A 17,697-nucleotide genomic window follows, 5' to 3' on the forward strand; every position below is an offset into this window, starting at 1 on the left:
CGAGGTCATCGGCCCCTATGGTGTGAAATAAGAAATGCAATTTAAAGGTACAAAATTCATCCACTGACCAGAATTCAAAACGTGATGATGAAGAATGAATATGAATTTAAAACAATCAGTGGATCCGACCCGCAATGCTGCACAATCCCAGAAACAATATTACTGACCAAGAGGCTGCTTCAAAAGCACAATCCTGGATCGGTGATGCTTGTCTATAGGGATTCAATATCCATGTCGACGGTCCCTCATAATGGCACTCATCGCTAGTAAAGGAGAACCATAGTATTTCACAAGTTGCGGTACTAATCAAAGGTAGCGTAAACTCACGGTGTTCCAAACATTAAGGTACTACTCACAAGCATTGTAGTATTGTACATCGTACAGGTAACGCACACCGCTGGTACTTCTCACAACATATCGCCCCTCACAGGCAATGCAAACCCATAGTGTTCCCCACCTAGGTGTACTAATCACGGGTGCCGGTATTCCCGTGGTGTTCCTCACATAGTGGGTACTAAACATAGGCAACGAAGACCCACGGTGTCGCTCATATTGTATCAGTAACCAGAGTCAACCTCCAAACCCATGGTGTGTCTCACATAATGGTATTAATCACAGGCAATGCCCAAACCCTTGGCGTTTCGCATTTGGTGGTACTAATCACAGGTACTGGAAACCCCCAGCGAACCCCCCTGGACTGCTACGAATCACAAAACTATTGAGTACATAACAGAGTGGTAGTACTCGCAAGTAAAGGCGACCCAAGGTGTTCCCCGCGTGATGGTAATAACCACAAGCAGTTTTATGGTTCTGGTTCAATCATCCCTTGGTCGCCCCCTTTCAGTCGCCTCTCACAACAGGGAGGGGATACCGTGGTGTATTTTCCTTCTGCATCCCCCACCCACAGGGGGTAGACAGAGAAAAAAGAAGAAATAAGAAGGGATCCGCACTTCAAAAAATGAAGTAACGGACAAAGGGAGGCAAGGGCCACGAAGGGCGTGAAAATGAAAGACTCCATAGGCCTCGAATGCTCCATTACCGTCGGGGTCGGAAAAGAACAAGAGCTGACCAAGGGAGGTCGGACAGGATAGACAAAAGTGAGGAGCCTGGCACAAGTAAGTGGAAGCAATGCCAAGACTCAGCTAAGGGCCCCGTGGTCGCCAATCCACACTCCCAAGTTGAGAGCCCCCACAGCCCCTTGTAGTCGCCTCTTACGACAGGCAGGGGATACCGCGGGTGTATTCTACATGTGCCTCCTCCACCTGCAGGGGGTCGCTGACTGACGGCCAGGTTTTCGATATTTATTTCCTACACGTGAAACACTGACTATACAATCCACGAGATATGTATGGTCTGTAGCACAAGACGTACATAAAAACTTTAATACGTTCATGTGGCATGCCACCGAAATCATGTTGGCTAGTGACACGCGTGGCATAGGTTCGCCATCCCTTGCCTAGTGTAGACTAACTCCCGGACTTTACATACTATTTTCATTAAATTCTCTTCAGCCGTTTTCTCGTGAAGCGTGTACATACAAACAGAAACTACAGAAAATTAAAAAGTGCATTTTTTTGTTACTATGGACACAACCGATACAGAAATACCAACCTTTCTAAATTCTGAGCACAGTACAGACAAAACTTATTTTATATATATAGACATACTTGTATATCTTTGTTCATACGACCTGTTTCGGCTGATGATGGTGTCCATACACATTGAAACCGATACTGAATAAAAATGTTGTGATCATATTAACATATTATGTATTGAAAAACGGTGGATCAATCAAATTTCCCTCTATTGTATGTTATATACTTATGTCGTCATACTTCTCGTTGTCAGTCCCCATGTGCCTCACACAAAGTGCATTATGAAATAAAAATAAACCTAGCTTTTCTTGCCTCGGTATTCGTCAGTAATCTGTAGGTTTTACATGGTCAATAAAGGAATAAATAGGTATGGTACATAATCAAAGTACAACTATGTGAAAGGAAGCAATTTCTTTTGACGTTACGCTATTTGGGAATGAAAGTTCTTGTCAGATAGACGCACGACGTTAATAAGCTGGTTGTGGCGGATAAGGAGGGAGAACCGAGACGGAAGGGGGAACAGGACGTGCTCACATGCAGAATGATACATTTCCTCAGCTCTTGAGTTGACTTTCAGTATAGCCATGAGTCTTGGTAGGTGTGCTATTTACCAACTGATGAGCCCAACTTAGCACACTGGGGTGAAACATTGGCAACCAGGAATGAGTTAGCTGGGTAATTTATAATGTCCAATAACAGACCAACTATATTGGTATTATAAATGTACTCATTCGGAACGAATATTTCAGTGAATATGGGATTTTCACAACCGCACTGTAATCTAAATAGACTTTCAACCTGTTAGGTCGTTTTACGTACATTTAGTATGTGTTGAAGAGATGTAAAGTACAGAACAAAAATGGGCCAATCTGACACCAGTGGGATCCGAACACACAACCTCCCGATTTCGCGTTTGTTGCTCTAATGCCTATTGCTCATGGTAAAATGTTTCGTAAAATTTATTGTACAATTAATTTTATAAAAATTTGGTGAAAACAAGTTGTGTTGCTCACGGTAAAAATATTTTATAAAATCCATGGAAGCATCAGGGTGGCCATCTATGAACTCACTTCTGAACTAAGATGTGTATGTGCTGCCATCTATCTATAAACTTTTAAACCAAGAATCAGCTGTTCAACTTACAGTGTTTGAGAGTATGGCTCCAACAAACAAAGCAAAACTTGCTGCTTTAGCTGCAATTATATGTTGCACAGTGGTAAAAAAAAGGTAGAAAAGAAATGCCAGCAAATGCTAGACTCCGGATTGGATCAAAAGAAGAGAAGAAGGTAGGGGATTGACGTCCTTGGTCGAAAATTAGTTGAGGTTAGAAGACCAACATTCATATAGGAATTCGGTGATTGTGGCTTCAGCCTCTCTTCTTGCATTTCTGTTGTGGTAAAGCGGTGTTTTAACTTAGTACAAATAAGGATATTTCTGGTATTCGTCCAGTAAAACACCAATAGCTTCCTTAGTACACCCGGATCCTGCCATTTCAGAAAGAAGTGTTTATTTACAATCGAGCTTCACAATCTTCTCACGACGTAGCGCCAGCATCATCGCGATGTCAGCTTCGCTGACTGGTTCGTTTCGTAAAATTAATTTTATGGAATAGAACACGTCCTATTTTATGAAAGGTTTTATCAAAGCTTCTATAAAACTTGAATTTGACCGTGGGCAACAGAAATTTTATAAAATTAAATTATTGTACAATAAATTTGACAGAAAATTTTACCGTGAGCAACAGGCATAACAATTGTGCTATGGTGGCCTAGGTCACACTTGTTCTGTTGGAAAGATCTAAGCTACAGGTCTGACACTACTCCCATCAGACTGTAGAGTGCGTTCAAGTTGCCCGTTATGGGCCAAGTCAATGAATATTGAATTTTCATGACCGCATTGTAATCTAAATCGGCTTTCAACCTATTAGGTCGTGTTACGTACATTTAGTACGTGTTGAAGAGATGTTAAGTACAGAACAAATATGGCGAAAGGGACACCAGTGGGATCCGAACCCACAACCTCTTGATTTTGCATTGGTTGCTCTACCAATTGAGCTATGTTGGCCTAGGTCACCTTTGTTCTGTTGGAAAGGATCTAAGCTACAGGTCTGGCACTACTGCCATCACACTGTTGAGTGTGTTCAAGTCACCTGTTGTGGGCCAAGTCAATGAATATTGAATATGGAAAATTAATATTGAATTTAATGAAAATCGGTATGCAAAGTCGGGGAATAAGTCGCTGGAATCTAAGCCATAAATAATTTTAATCACGCTGACAGAAATGGTAGTTTAGGGGAAAGCCTAAAATGTAATTTTCAAATATTTATGTTATTAGTGGTCCTATCTGAATAAAAATTGGTATGCAAAGTCTGGCAATAATTCGTTACAATCTAGGCTATAAATAACTTTATTCACACTGAGTGAAATGGTAGTTTAGGGGTAGGCCTAAAATTTAATTCTTAAATACAGTGTCTTTATTTATGCTTGGCAACGACTTTCTCAGTCCACCTTGGCTGCAAGTGACTGTTCAGTTGCCGGCTAACGCGTGTGCAAATGTACGACAGAATACGGTGCTCAAAATCATTATCATGCATTTTACTCACCATATTTACAATTTATGTTCAAAATCATTATCATGCATTTATCATGCATTTTACTCACCATTTTTTACTTTATGCTGAAAATGTTCCCCATGCACTGCCAAACATAATCGGCATCTCCTAATGAAGTTTTCGGTTACTCTACCAAGTTCTTCAGCACTGATGGATGCAATTGGAGCTCCTATATTGTCTAAGTTTAGTGTGTGATGGTTGTTCCCATAAACTACATTCTTTAACATTCCCCAAAAAAAAAAAAATCATGTGCCATTAAATCTCAGCTACGAGGGGGCCACAGATTTTTACTTATGATCCTCGTACCAAACACGCTTCAGTAAGGAGATAACGTCCTTTACGTCTATTTTTATTGTTTACTGAACCTGTACGTTTGAATCTCTTGGTCAGTTGTTTTATTGTCCGATTGATAGGAATGGGTCTCCCTGGATTTTCTGAACTTAATGTAGGTATTATGCAGATATACACATTCACGTAACGAATATTTCACATACGTTACAGCACTATACACAATCACAATAAAACACTATACAATACGACATACAGTAGCTTCATTGAACACCCTACTATCTCGGAGCTCAGCTTTCAGCAACTGCAAGAAGTGCTGGAAACCGCACATGCCAGCGACCAGTAGCGGCCTGTCATCGGCGGCCAAGGTCGAGCGAGAAAGTCCTTGCCAAGCATAAATAAGGACCCTGTATTTAAGAATTAAATTTTAGGCCTACCCCTAAACTACCATTTCACTCAGTGTGAATAAAGTTATTTATAGCCTAGATTGTAGCGAATTATTGCCAGACTTTGCATACCAATTTTTATTCAGATAGGACCACTAATAACATAATAAATACATGAAATTGTAGTTTAGGAGAAGGTGCCTAAAATTTAATTTTTGAATACCTATGTTTTTGGACCTATCGAAAAGTACTAAACTTGCATAACAAAAGGTACAGAGAATACAATTTCCAATCATTTATGTTTTATTCAGTTTTACCATACCGACTATGATGAGTGCTATTTCAGAGTCCGAAGAAAACTAAATGTGAAGGCCTACAATATCGAAAGCGCATAACATTGATCAACAATAACATTACACTGACCACAGTTTGTTGTGATATTATTTATTTCTGCCTCTCAACTCCAATAGATGGGATTACTGATGCGTACCGAGTATAATAGCCTGACTGAATATTGGCGCGAAATAGCCGGGTAGTTAGAAAACTTTCTTCTTTAGCATGCGATTTCTCCGGCTCATACATTTTCTGATACAGCTGGTACATAACACACTGGTTCTTCATAGTATTCCAGTTATTTGATTCCTACTCTGATGCGCTGTTTTGAATGAACAGTGTGCATACTTAAGGCAGAGGCTAAGTAGTAGTAGTAGTAGTAGTAGTAGTAGTAGTATGACCTGGTCTAGAATAACAATTTAGGCCTATTCCAGATTATAGCACCACTATTCACTAAATAACTCAAAATTCAACCCTGAAAAGAGCCATTTCTTAAGCCCCTTCCTCTTCACTTTTATTAAATTCTATATTAATTTTATTCCAAATTACCAGTAAAGAGGGGGTTTCTCCTCTGGCTTGGGAGGAAAAATTTGCCTCAAAGTCAGATAGATTTTTTCCGCCGCCAGTGTAGTGAACTGATATTTTCCGATTCATCAGATACTCCTAAGAAACAGATTAGTAAAAGGGCATAGTTTTTGTCCTGGGAGTCTCCACTATTCGACAGTCTCCCCGCTGAAAAAAGACGAAGTGTTCACGAATCACGGCTGTCTGCTGCTTGGTCATTCCAGCTCTGGAACTTTGGACTGTTAGATTGGCAGTGTAGTCCTGTTTGTTAAAAGTGAGAAAATGTGTGGTGTTTCATTTGATTGAGTATTCAATATGAAAGCATTGCTTTTAATCGCGCCATTCCTACCGACGTCGTGGTAATGTATGTTCATTTCAGTTGGGAAAACCACTAAGACGGTCTTTCTGAGGATGCAAAAAGGAAGGTGGAGAGTGAGTGTCTACCATTACAGTGAAAATTCCCTAACTCAGTCTTCATATGAGAAAAGGTGTTTGGTGACTTCCCCGTTGTGTTTCTAGGGTAACGTTAAGAGCTATGCAATTTAATACAATCTTGATCACAATGTGTACACTAGAATTCCGTATACAATGTAGAATTCCGTAGCGAAGCAGGGGTACATCAGCTAATAAGTATATATATATAAAATAAAAGTTTTGTCTGTACATTGCTTAAAATTTAAAAAGGATGGTATTTCTGTGTCTGTCATGTCCATAGTAACAAGGAAATGCACATTTTACTTTTCCGTAATTTGTCTGCCTGTATGTATGTACACAAATCACGATAAAACGGCTGAAGATAATTAAATGAAAATCGGTATGTGAAGTCGGGGGATGAGCCGCTACTATCTAGGCTATAAATCATTTTACTCACGCTGAGTGAAATGGTAGTTTAGGGGAAGGCCTAAAATTTAATTCTCAAATATTTATATTACTAATGGTCCTATCGATAAATACTAGTTAAGTTATATAGAATTAAATATCCCATCATTTATGTCATACATAGTTACCATACCGGCTTTGATAACACACACTCATGAATTTGTATTTTTGTTGCCAAGTCTGTATCAACGCCGAGCCACGAGAAAATTGGTTAACAGTATTTAATGAAATTCGGTATAAAGAGTCTGGGAATAAGAAACTACAGTCTAAGCTAAAAACAATTTTATTCGCCCTGTATGAAATTGTAGTTTAGGGGGAGGCGCCTAAAATTTAATTTTTAAATAATACTAACAATAATAGTGCAACCAAATGGTCATGATATATACACCTAAATACACTTAGATATACATCAACAATAGTAATAATATGCAATCAATGCATGCAAAACATGATCAGTTATAGACACAATTTTGTCAAGCTTCCTATTCTACGGACACATTAGATGGCATGGTATGAACCACATCGTTGGTCACAGGAGACACATATGCAGCCCGGTCCTGGCTTGCGAAATCCCATGGTTCTGCACACTTTATGGTGGAACCCGTGTACAACAAACCTGGTCACTGTATGCCTCAGATCATATCCACCACATGTCCAATCCCTGTTTAACATCGCATCAGTTTAGTAAAACTCATCCCATATCATAGCCCTCTTTGCTTGCAGATCCTGTAGCAGCTCCCTGTAACTCCTTGTCGCTGAAAGTAACAATCTAAATCTTATGTCTTCAATGAAGTACGTCTCCTCTGCAAGAACGTATACTAGTCTTGATGTATATTTAGAAACATATAAAACTCTCTTCAAGAATCTAGCCTTCAAACTTTCCAGTTCTTGCAGTTGTCTTTTTGAGAGATGTTCCCATATTAGCTCTATAACATATATGGCTGTTGAAATAACTTTTGTATTAAAACAAAGCTATGGCTGTCTCCAAAGATATCTGTGGAAGGTGTTTCATATCACTAATGCTTCGTATAGCTGCGATGACTCTCTCCTTTAGGTGTATTGTGAATGTTGTTCCTGTTACCTGTATTGTAATCCCCAGATATTTGTATTGGTTATTTATTTGTAATTTTTGTCCTTTACAAAGGATATAATCATCTTTAGATAAACTTTTCTCCCCTCCTGAAAACAACCAATTCTGTTTTGTTCGCATTAAGGTCCATGTTATTATCTTCTGCCCATTCCACGATTAAATCCATGGCAACTTGTAGTTCCTCTTTACTCTCAGGCGCAATAGCCATGTCGTCCGCATATACGTACGTGTTAACCTTCCGTGTTTGCTTCTTAATTTCTTTGATTGCATCCTGTGTGATGATGTTAAACAGCAGAGGACTTAGTGGGTCCCCCAGTAATACCCCATTTGTCTGCCGGATCCAATTTGATGTGCAGAGATGTCGCTTACTTGAATATAGTTCTCTGAAAGTATGTTGGTAACTAGCCTTGCGAGCCAGGTACGACCAACGATTTCCTCTAGTTTTCTAACAAGTTTCCGTCTATCTACTGTATCAAAAGCCTTGAAGTAGTCAATAATTATTACGAACATTTTGCCTTGCTTTTTTCTGGTTGTTTCATAAATATCTTGCAGGAGGCATTCCACTGCCATCAGAGTATCTCCCGGCTCTAAATCCGAACTGTTCACCAGGGAGAAGCAGGTCTACTATTCTATTGATTCTCTGAGTTATCAGTTTGGTGAGAATCTTAAAAGCTGCTGATTCCAGGGCTACTCCGCGATATGATTCCGGTTTGTTTACTTCTTTTCCTTTGTGGAGCATTTTAACGACTGATTTTCTCCATACATTTGGAATGTTTCCCGTTTCCAGACACTTGTTCATCAGTTCTAACCATACTGTTTCTAGGTAAGGGAGAGATGTCTTCAGATATTCGTTGTAGAGGCCATCTGAGCCTGCTGCCTTGTTAGATTTTGCACTTGAGATCACTTTCCTTACTTCTTGAGTGAGACTGCATGGTTTAACTTCTCCTTTCATTGTAGGTGTTAAGTCCCGTTTACATAGTATATTTTACATGTACACCTCCCAGATCTCCGTTGGTATGTCTGCTGGGAATTTTGGTTGGCGTGGACGCACTGCTTTGTACGGGTTTTCCTTGATTTCCTTCATTAGCTTCTGATATTGAACTTCTATGTAACTGGCTTTCTTATCCTTCAAAAGAGTTTTGCATGCCTTTCTCGCAGATTGATAATCTGCTAGGTGGACGACGTCCATACTTTGTCTGGCTACTCGCATTTTCTTCAAAGTTGCCTGCCTTACTCGGAAGCATTAATTGTCGAACCACTCTTTGGCTTTGCGATTACCATTCCATGATTCGGTCGCTTCTTTTATGTAGTCCTCTATGAGAAATGTCGCTTCGTCGATCTTTCCTGCTCTGATTTTTTGGAGCATATGCTCAGTTTCATTTGAGTTTTCCTGTAGTAGAGAAGTTTAGACATCTCTTTAATTTCGTTTCTTTACTAGGTCTTGTCTCTCTAGCTGGACTGCAGTACACGTTTGTGATCACTGGAATGGGCTTTCTTATCAGTGCACCATCAGTATGTGTGAAAGGTATTTGGGACTGCACCTCTATGCCCTTTACTAGAACTAAATCTATTGCGCTTCCTCCGTTGTGGCAGATGTTTGTTTGCATTTTCCGGTCATTCACTAATGTTAGACCTACTTCAGTTAAGTATTCCAGAACTAAATCTTTTTCTGCTTGACCTGTCTAAGGGACAGTTAAAATCTCCTGCTAAAATTACATTGGGGTTGTTAGTAATACTATCAAATGCTTTCTGTATGTTGTCTATTATATTTACTGAGCTGCAATCAGGTCTAAAGTATGCGCAGATGATGACTCCTATTCTTGTTCTTACTAACACTAAGTCCTCGTCCGTCATTAGCACATGGAACGGAGATAAATTTGGCTTGATTAGACAATACACCCCCCCCCCCTCGATGGTCTTTCTCTGGTACGTTTCTTAAGTGGAGCAAGTATGTTGTAAAAGCCTTGTACAACAGTATTCTGTTCTCGTTACAAAAGTCTCAGTTAATACACAAATATCAAAGTCCCTGAATATGTCACTTGGAGAGTTGCTTAATACTCCTCTTAAACCTTCCACACTCCAGGTTAAAATCCGTATTATATTATTCTCTGAGAGGCCTCTGTATCTCCATGGAGCACGAAATGGGCGACATTATATTAGAAGGCCAGAAGCTATCTCTATACACTTTTCCCAAGTTCACTGATCGGTATCCCTATTTTAAAAACACTACTTGTTGGCGTATCACTGACTTTCGTACAGTTGAGTCTTCCTTAAATACCTATGTTATTGGTCCTATCGAAAAGTACTATATAACAAAAGTTATAGATAATACAATTTACAACTATTTACGTTTTAGGCCTATTCAATTTTACCGTACCAACTATGATGACAGTGGTATTTCAGTCTGAAGAAAACTAAATGTGAAGGCCTACAATATTGAAAGTGCATAACATTGATCAACAATAACATTACATTGTCCATTGTTTGTGGTGATGTTCTTTGTCTCTTATGCTGCCGCTCAACTCCGATGGGATTACTGATGCGTACCGAGTATAACAGCCTGACTGAATATTGGCAGGAAATAGCTGGGAAGTTAGAAAACTTTCTTCTTTAGCATGTCATTCCTCTGGTTCATACATTTTCTGATACCGTACTGCTGGTACGTAACTCATTGGTTCATCATAGTATTCCAGCTATTCGATCCCTACTCTGACACGCTGTTTTGAATGAGCAGTGTGCACTCTTAAGTCAGAGGCTCATGTAGTAGTAGTAGTAGTATGACTTGGTCTACAATTACAATTTAGGCATATTCCAAATGATAGCACCTCAATTCACTAAATAACTCAAAATTCAACCCTGAAAAGAGCCAAGCCATTTCTTAAAAAGAGCTTCTTCCTCTTCACTTTTATTAAAGTCTCCATTCATTTTATTCAATATTCGCAGTGAAGAGGGGTTTCTCCTCTGGCTTGGAGGAAAAAATTTCTTCCAAGTCAGATAGATTTTTTCGCCACCAGTGTAGTGAACTGAGATTTTCCAAATCATTGGGTACTCCTAGGAAACAGATTAGTAAAAGGGCACAGTTTTTGTCCTGGGACTCAAGGATAAAAGCGTCCACAGATCATGGCTGTCCTCGGCCTGGTCATTTCAGGTCAGGAACTTTTGACTGTTAGATCGGCGGCGTAGTACTGAATTTATAATAATATAAGAAATTTATTTTAGCATTCAACCTATTTCTTATATTATAAATTAAGATTCTTTCAACACAGAAAAAATTATTTTCATTACTTGTAGCCTAGTACTGTTTGTTAAAAGTGATAAAATATTTGGTTTTTCATTTAAATTGAAATAACAAAATAACGTAGTTCAACCTATTCAGTAGAAGTAAATAAATGTAGTGTTACATTTCTACTTAATTATAAGCGGAAGCGGTACCGGTTTCATTTGATCAAGTATTTCGTGTGAAATCATTGCATTTACTCATGCCATTCCTACTGACGTCATTGTAATAACCTTTGTTCATTTCAGTTGGGAATACCACTAAGACAGTCTTTCTGAGGATGTAAATAGGCAGGTGGAGAGCTCAACTTGAAGGATTCCAGCAAGATATAGCAGATATCTTGGATTCTAGAGGTCAAATGGACTGCATCGCGATTGATCTGTCTGAAGCATATGATAGGGTGGATCATGGAAGACTACTGGCAAAAATGAGTGCAACTGGACTAGACAAAAGAGTGACTGAATGGGTTGCTATATTTCTAGAAAATAGATCTCAGAGAATTAGAGTAGGTGAAGCTTTATCTGACCCTGTAATAATTAAGAGGGGAATTCCTCAAGGCAGATTTATCGGACCTTTATGTTTTCTTATATATATAAATGATACGAGTAAAGGAGTGGAATCAGAGATAAGGCTTTTTGCGAATGATATTCTGTATAGAGTAATAAATAAGTTACAAGATTGTGAGCAATGGACAGCAGGCAATTGGTATGTTGATAAACGGGGTTAAAAGTCAGGTTGTCAGTTTCACAAATAGGAAAAGTCCTCTCAGTTTTAATTACTGCATTGATGGGGTGAAAGTTCCTTTTGGGGACCATTGTAAGTATCTAGGTGTTAATATAAGGAAAGATCTTCATTGGGGTAATCACATAAATGGGCTTGTAAATAAAGGGTACAGATCTCTGCACATGGTTATGAGGGTGTTTAGGGGTTGTAGTAAGGATGTACAGGAGAGAGCATATAAGTCTCTGGTAAGACCTCAACTAGAGTATGATTCCAGTGTATGGGACCCTCACCAGAATTACCTGATTCAAGAACTGGAAAAAATCCAAAGAAAAGCAGCTCGATTTGTTCTAGGTGATTTCCAACAAAAGAGTAGCGTTACAAAAATGTTGCAAAGTTTGGGCTGGGAAGAATTGAAAGAAGGAGAGCTGCTCGACTAAGTGGTATGGTATAAATAATAATAAGTGGTATGTTTGCAAGTAATCAGCTTCATTTTCCGTATCAGTGGCGTGGAATGACATTAGTAGACGAATAAGTTTGAGTGGTGTTTATAAAAGTAGGAAAGATCACAATATGAAGATAAAGTTGGAATTCAAGAGGACAAACTGGGGCAAATATTCATTTATAGGAAGGGGAGTTAGGGATTGGAAGAACTTACCAAGGGAGATGTTCAATTTCCAATTTCTTTGAAATCATTTAGGAAAAGGCTAGGAAAACAACAGATAAGGAATCTGCCACCTGGGCGACTGGCCTAAATGCAGATCAGTATTGATTGATTAGATTGTAGAGTGCTGACCTTGTGACTCCAAGGTGGCAGGTTCAAGCCTGGCTCAGTCCGGTAGTATTTGAAGGTGCTAAAATACACCAGCCTCATGTTGGTAGATTTACACGAAAGAACTCCCGTGGGACTAAACTCCCACACCTCGGCGTCTCCAAAAAACTGTTAAGACGTAATTAAAGGGACGTAAAACAAATAACACTACTATGTCATTTAGTGCTCATGAAAATCAAGAATTTTAAGTTTAGTTGATTATCTGGATGCGTACTTTGTAATAATAATGTTATTGCCTTTAAGTCCCACTAACTACTTTTACGGTTTTCGGAGACGCCAAGGTGCCGGAATTTAGTCCTGAACGAGTTCTTTTACGTGCCAGTAAATCTACTGACACAAGGCTGACGTATTTGAGCACCTTCAAATACGACCGGACTGAGCCAGGATCGAACCAGCCAAATTGGGGTAAGAAGGCCAGCGCCTCAACTATCTGAGCCACTCAGCCCTGCGATGCGTACCTTAAAGGTTGGCCTCTCTTTTACTAGACCATGCTAGTGAAAAGACCATTGGTCTGCATCAGGCAGGTCCGACCAGTGACAGGCTGGATGGATTAGGTCTGGCTAGTGAAAAGACCATTGGTCTGTATCAGGCAGGTCCGACTAGTGACAAGCTGGATGGATTAGGTCTGGCTAGTGACAAAGACAATTAGGCTTAGAGTAAACAACGGGGTTCTGCAGGCATAAGCAGACAACAGGCCTCAACCATCCCCTGGAATACTGCAAAAATGGGACAAAAAGTAATACTACAGACGAACGTCACGACAATTTAAAACTACACGGTTTTGTTATTTTCAAGGGAGGTAGGCTTAGTAGCCTAGAGGGAACATAGGATACGAGCTCTATCGGACACTATAGAAAATTAGTCTGACATTTGGCCAAAGTAGGCCATTAAAAACATACAAAAATGGTCACAAATCTAACATTTACGCAGTCTCCGTTTTACTTCTATATAAGTAAGAATAACTCTAGGGGTGGGGCGCTGGCAAGCATAAAGGACCTCTCCTCTATGCTACTTCAGGTATCACGTCATTGCATGCTTTTTCACCCACGAGAGGTCAGCGAAAGTACCACATAACTATGCCCTGCCTAGTGACGCATTATGTATTACCTTAAAATTCCAACCCTCCCCCCGAAGACCACAGGAAAACGAACTTCAGCCTTTCGAGTAGAAAGCCACCAGCTAAGCCACTGCAATAACAGGTTCATCAAATCTAATTCACGCAGATAAAGAATGAACAACTAACATAGTCATTCAAAAGACGTTTCAAGGAGGACATTTCTCGAATGAATACCCATGTACGAATACACATACAGGCAAATAATTCTCTGGTCATCGAATCATCAAAACCCAGACAGACAATAACGCTCATTAAGTACAGTGGCAAAGACGTCCAACGGATTACAAGTAACAAATATACATATGTAATATTCTCATATCCACATGCAGTACCGTTACATACGAATAAAAACAAGCCGGTACAGAGGTAAGAGCACAAAGCGTGGAACTCATGTGAACACATGGCGACGCCATTCGTTAATTTCTAACCTACACCAAACTATTACTGTGAATTCAACTTACCCCAAAACATGATTGAAAGGTTTACTCGATAAAGTAGGTAATAAAGTATAAAGAAATTCAAATCGACGCACAAAAAGGTCACAGTTATTAAAACACCATATACCAGCACACGATACGAAGGCGGTTAGTTTGCAACTTGCGCCTTGCCTCTCTTCCAAAGCAGAGAACTTATAAGAGCTAGCAATGGGATCTATCACAAACCTCTCGCACATAAATCAAAGAAAGAGTAACCACATTCCACAATCCATGCCTAGAAAAACCTGGAAAATAAATATGTTAACAGTACTTCCAAAGAGCTTGTACTAGAGAAAGACAGAACAGCTGTGAAGAGATCATACAGATTGACAGTAGTTTACTTAGGGTTATGATGGTAAAACAAAGGCTGATTTTTTTTTCACAATTTAATAAAAGTTTCAGTTTATAAAGTTACCTCACAATATATATATATATTGGGACCTTTCCCACCGTCCCCCATGACTCAGGGGACCATGTGACACCAAACCAACCCTTTCGGGTCACGAACACATGGGACCATGCTCCACGGAAGTCGATAGTCAAGGGACCTTTTCGGCCTGTGCCGATTTCCCCTCATTGGGATTGTATCATAAATCAACTCACACGAGAAGTCATCGGCCATGCAGCACAGCAAGGTCAAAAGAGTAGCGTTACAAAAATGTTGCTATGTTTGGGTTGGGAAGAATTGAGAGAAAGAAGACGAGCTGCTCGACTAAGTGGTATGTTCCGAGCGGTCAGCGGAGAGATGGCGTGGAATGACATTAGTAGACGAATAGGTTTGAATGGCGTCTATAAACGTAGGAAAGATCACAATATGAAGATAAAGTTGGAATTCAAGAGGACAAACTGGGGCAAATATTCATTTATAGGAAGGGGAGTTAGGGATTGGAATAACTTACCAAGGGAGATGTTCAATAAATTTCCAATTTCTTTGAAATCATTTCGGAAAAGGCTAGGAAAGCAACAGATAGGGAATCTGCCACCTGGGCGACTGCCCTAAATGCAGATCAGTATTGATTGATTGAAAAAAAAATGCTACTCTCCCGTTACTCAGGTCTGAACACCGGCTACTCAGGGTCGAAGACCGTCCGTGGCGAGTAAAGTCCATAAAACTTAAACTATCTTACAGGCTTACAATGAACGGAAGAGGTTTTTGGACGCTTGTTTTTCGGTATAGATAGGCACGAAATAGTTTCAAGCAATTTACTAATCACTCGGGGAAATATTTACAACAATTACTGACATCCTGGATAACTATAATACAAGTGACATTACAAAACATATATTTTAGCAGCAGCAAAGTCCGTGCTACCATTGACATTAGCAGTTGCCTCCACATTCCACAGAATATCTGTGTGGATGACAACGATCGCTGGTAATGTCTCTTATACACCAAATTTTCCTTTATGACACGTACATTAATGGTGACCTTCCTCTCTATAAAACGAAGAATGTCCGAGAGAATGACACTACTTCCCTATACATTCACATTTTATCCCATTGGATTACCTGTGTCCAGTGGCGGCTCGTGGATATCAGCAGTGGGGGGCGCACCTTAGTTTCATAATTCCACAAAATATCTCAAGTTCTTCAAAACATGTTATCAAGATACACACTTCGAACACTATAAGGTGCAATGCATATGCATTTGTTTTTATTATTATTATTATTATTATTATTATTATTATTATTATTATTATTATTATTATTATTATTATTATTATTATTATTATTATTATTATTATTATTATTATTATTATATGCCTTTTCTGGCAGGACCTAGTGTTTACTGTGCACTATGTCTTCTGGTGTGGGCTAGAGCAATTTTGTTACTTTAACTGCCCTGTCTCTGTCTTATCCTTGGCTTTGACAATATGAAAGTGACTGAGGTATGAGCGATGCTAGTAAGTCCATTCCTTCTGCAGCCAGTCCCTGCTATGAATGGTGTGAAAATTTTGCTCATAGGGTCGGTTGGTGCGTGCATTTCAGTGGGCTTGGCAGACTGATATGTAACAGCAACTTCTGGCTCAGTGAGGAAAGCAACGGGAAACTACCTCACTCCTCATTTCCGTAGTATGCCTCTTCAGTGATGCCTAGGCCATCTATGACAGCTGATGGCAGAGCTGTTGAGGATCCAACCAGCATTAGTGCTGAAGACTGAACATACATACAGATTTATTATTATTATTATTATTATTATTATTATTATTATTATTATTATTATTATTATTATTATTATTATTATTACATTATATAATTATTATGAATAATAATAATAATAATAATAATAATAATAATAATAATAATAATAATAATAATAATAATATTTGCCTGTTCTTGTCCACCATCGAGTTATGTTTACGAATAGTTTCATTGTAGTGATCACTTACACAAGACACGACATTGACTTCACCAAGCATTTCAAAGTCCATGGTACTATTGATATCACCCCTGTGGTGATCCATTTATCTCCTTTCCTAGAACGGGAGAATAGCAGGCAAGGAAAGCAGTAAAAGGTTTCTGAGATAGCACTTTCATATATCCGCGAGTTCTTGTTATATACGTCAGGAGAACTAATTTGTCTTTGGAAAACCCTATTTTCATTTTTCTTTGTCTCTTTTTCAACAAGAAGTCTGGTGTCGGCCTAAAACACTCCTTCAGTTCGACTTTCTTCTCGATAGAAAGAGGAAGAAAACGTTAGTTCTTTAATATGTTCGACGGTAATCATACTGTACGAAGAGGAAACATAACACTACGCCTACATATAAATCACAACCTTTCTCCTAATTTCACCTCGTCACAGTCACCTCACGAGATCATTCATCAACACACAGCTAAACATCACGCTCTCCAGTGAGTATGGCCAACATGAGTCAAGTGCGAGGAGCCAGTAGTTACAGTCGTTACTCGTTTCGTTAGTTAATAATCCTAAAAATTACAAGACTATTTTAAATGTATACCGGCACATTTAACTCGGGTAAGTGCCTCAGTAAAATAGTTCCTAGTTTTAGGAGAGAAATGGCATAAACTGACCCCTGTTAAATAGAAATCAGATCACCAATGTTTCGGGTAGGTTGGATGCAACGATGGGCCGCGGCAGAAACGCGCCGGAATCTCCGTAGAACAGCACCTCTCTACTGCGCCTCTGATTGGCTCCCTCAAGGCCAGTCAAGCGAGACTCGGGAGTATTTGGTCCGCTGTGAGAGAGCGCCCTCCTGCGTAGGGCCAGCAGCGCATCGCGCCGCAGCACAGTACAACTCGCGCCCTTGATAATAATAATCTTATAGTAAAATATTTCCCTTGTTAACATTTAAGATTAAAATTCCCGAATTTAATGGAACCCCGTGGGGGGCGCGCGCCTTAGCGCCTCCCAAACGAGCCGCCACTGCCTGTGTCCTACATTGTTTGCATAAATGCCACATTGGTTTAGATGTGTGCTATATTGGTTTATTTGTGTGCTATCCACCGGTCAAACATAAACTGTCGAGTATGACAACATAATAAAATAACCCTTCAATATTTACAAAAG

General features: G+C 39.4%; 1 protein-coding gene across 1 annotated transcript in view; it reads right to left on the reverse strand.

Annotated features, from left to right (window-relative positions):
* Positions 1-14,336, reverse strand: part of Fkbp39 (FK506-binding protein 39kD) — a 234,199-nt gene extending 219,863 nt beyond the window's left edge. The window contains exon 1 of the mRNA XM_067138391.2: positions 14,154-14,336. Coding sequence (XP_066994492.2) covers positions 14,154-14,163 — 10 coding nt within the window. The 5' untranslated portion in view covers positions 14,164-14,336. The remainder of the gene's footprint in view (positions 1-14,153) is intronic.
* Between the last annotated feature and the right edge of the window lie 3,361 nt (positions 14,337-17,697).

Source organism: Anabrus simplex, chromosome 1, assembly GCF_040414725.1.
Source record: "Anabrus simplex isolate iqAnaSimp1 chromosome 1, ASM4041472v1, whole genome shotgun sequence".
NCBI classification, from domain to species: domain Eukaryota; kingdom Metazoa; phylum Arthropoda; class Insecta; order Orthoptera; family Tettigoniidae; genus Anabrus; species Anabrus simplex.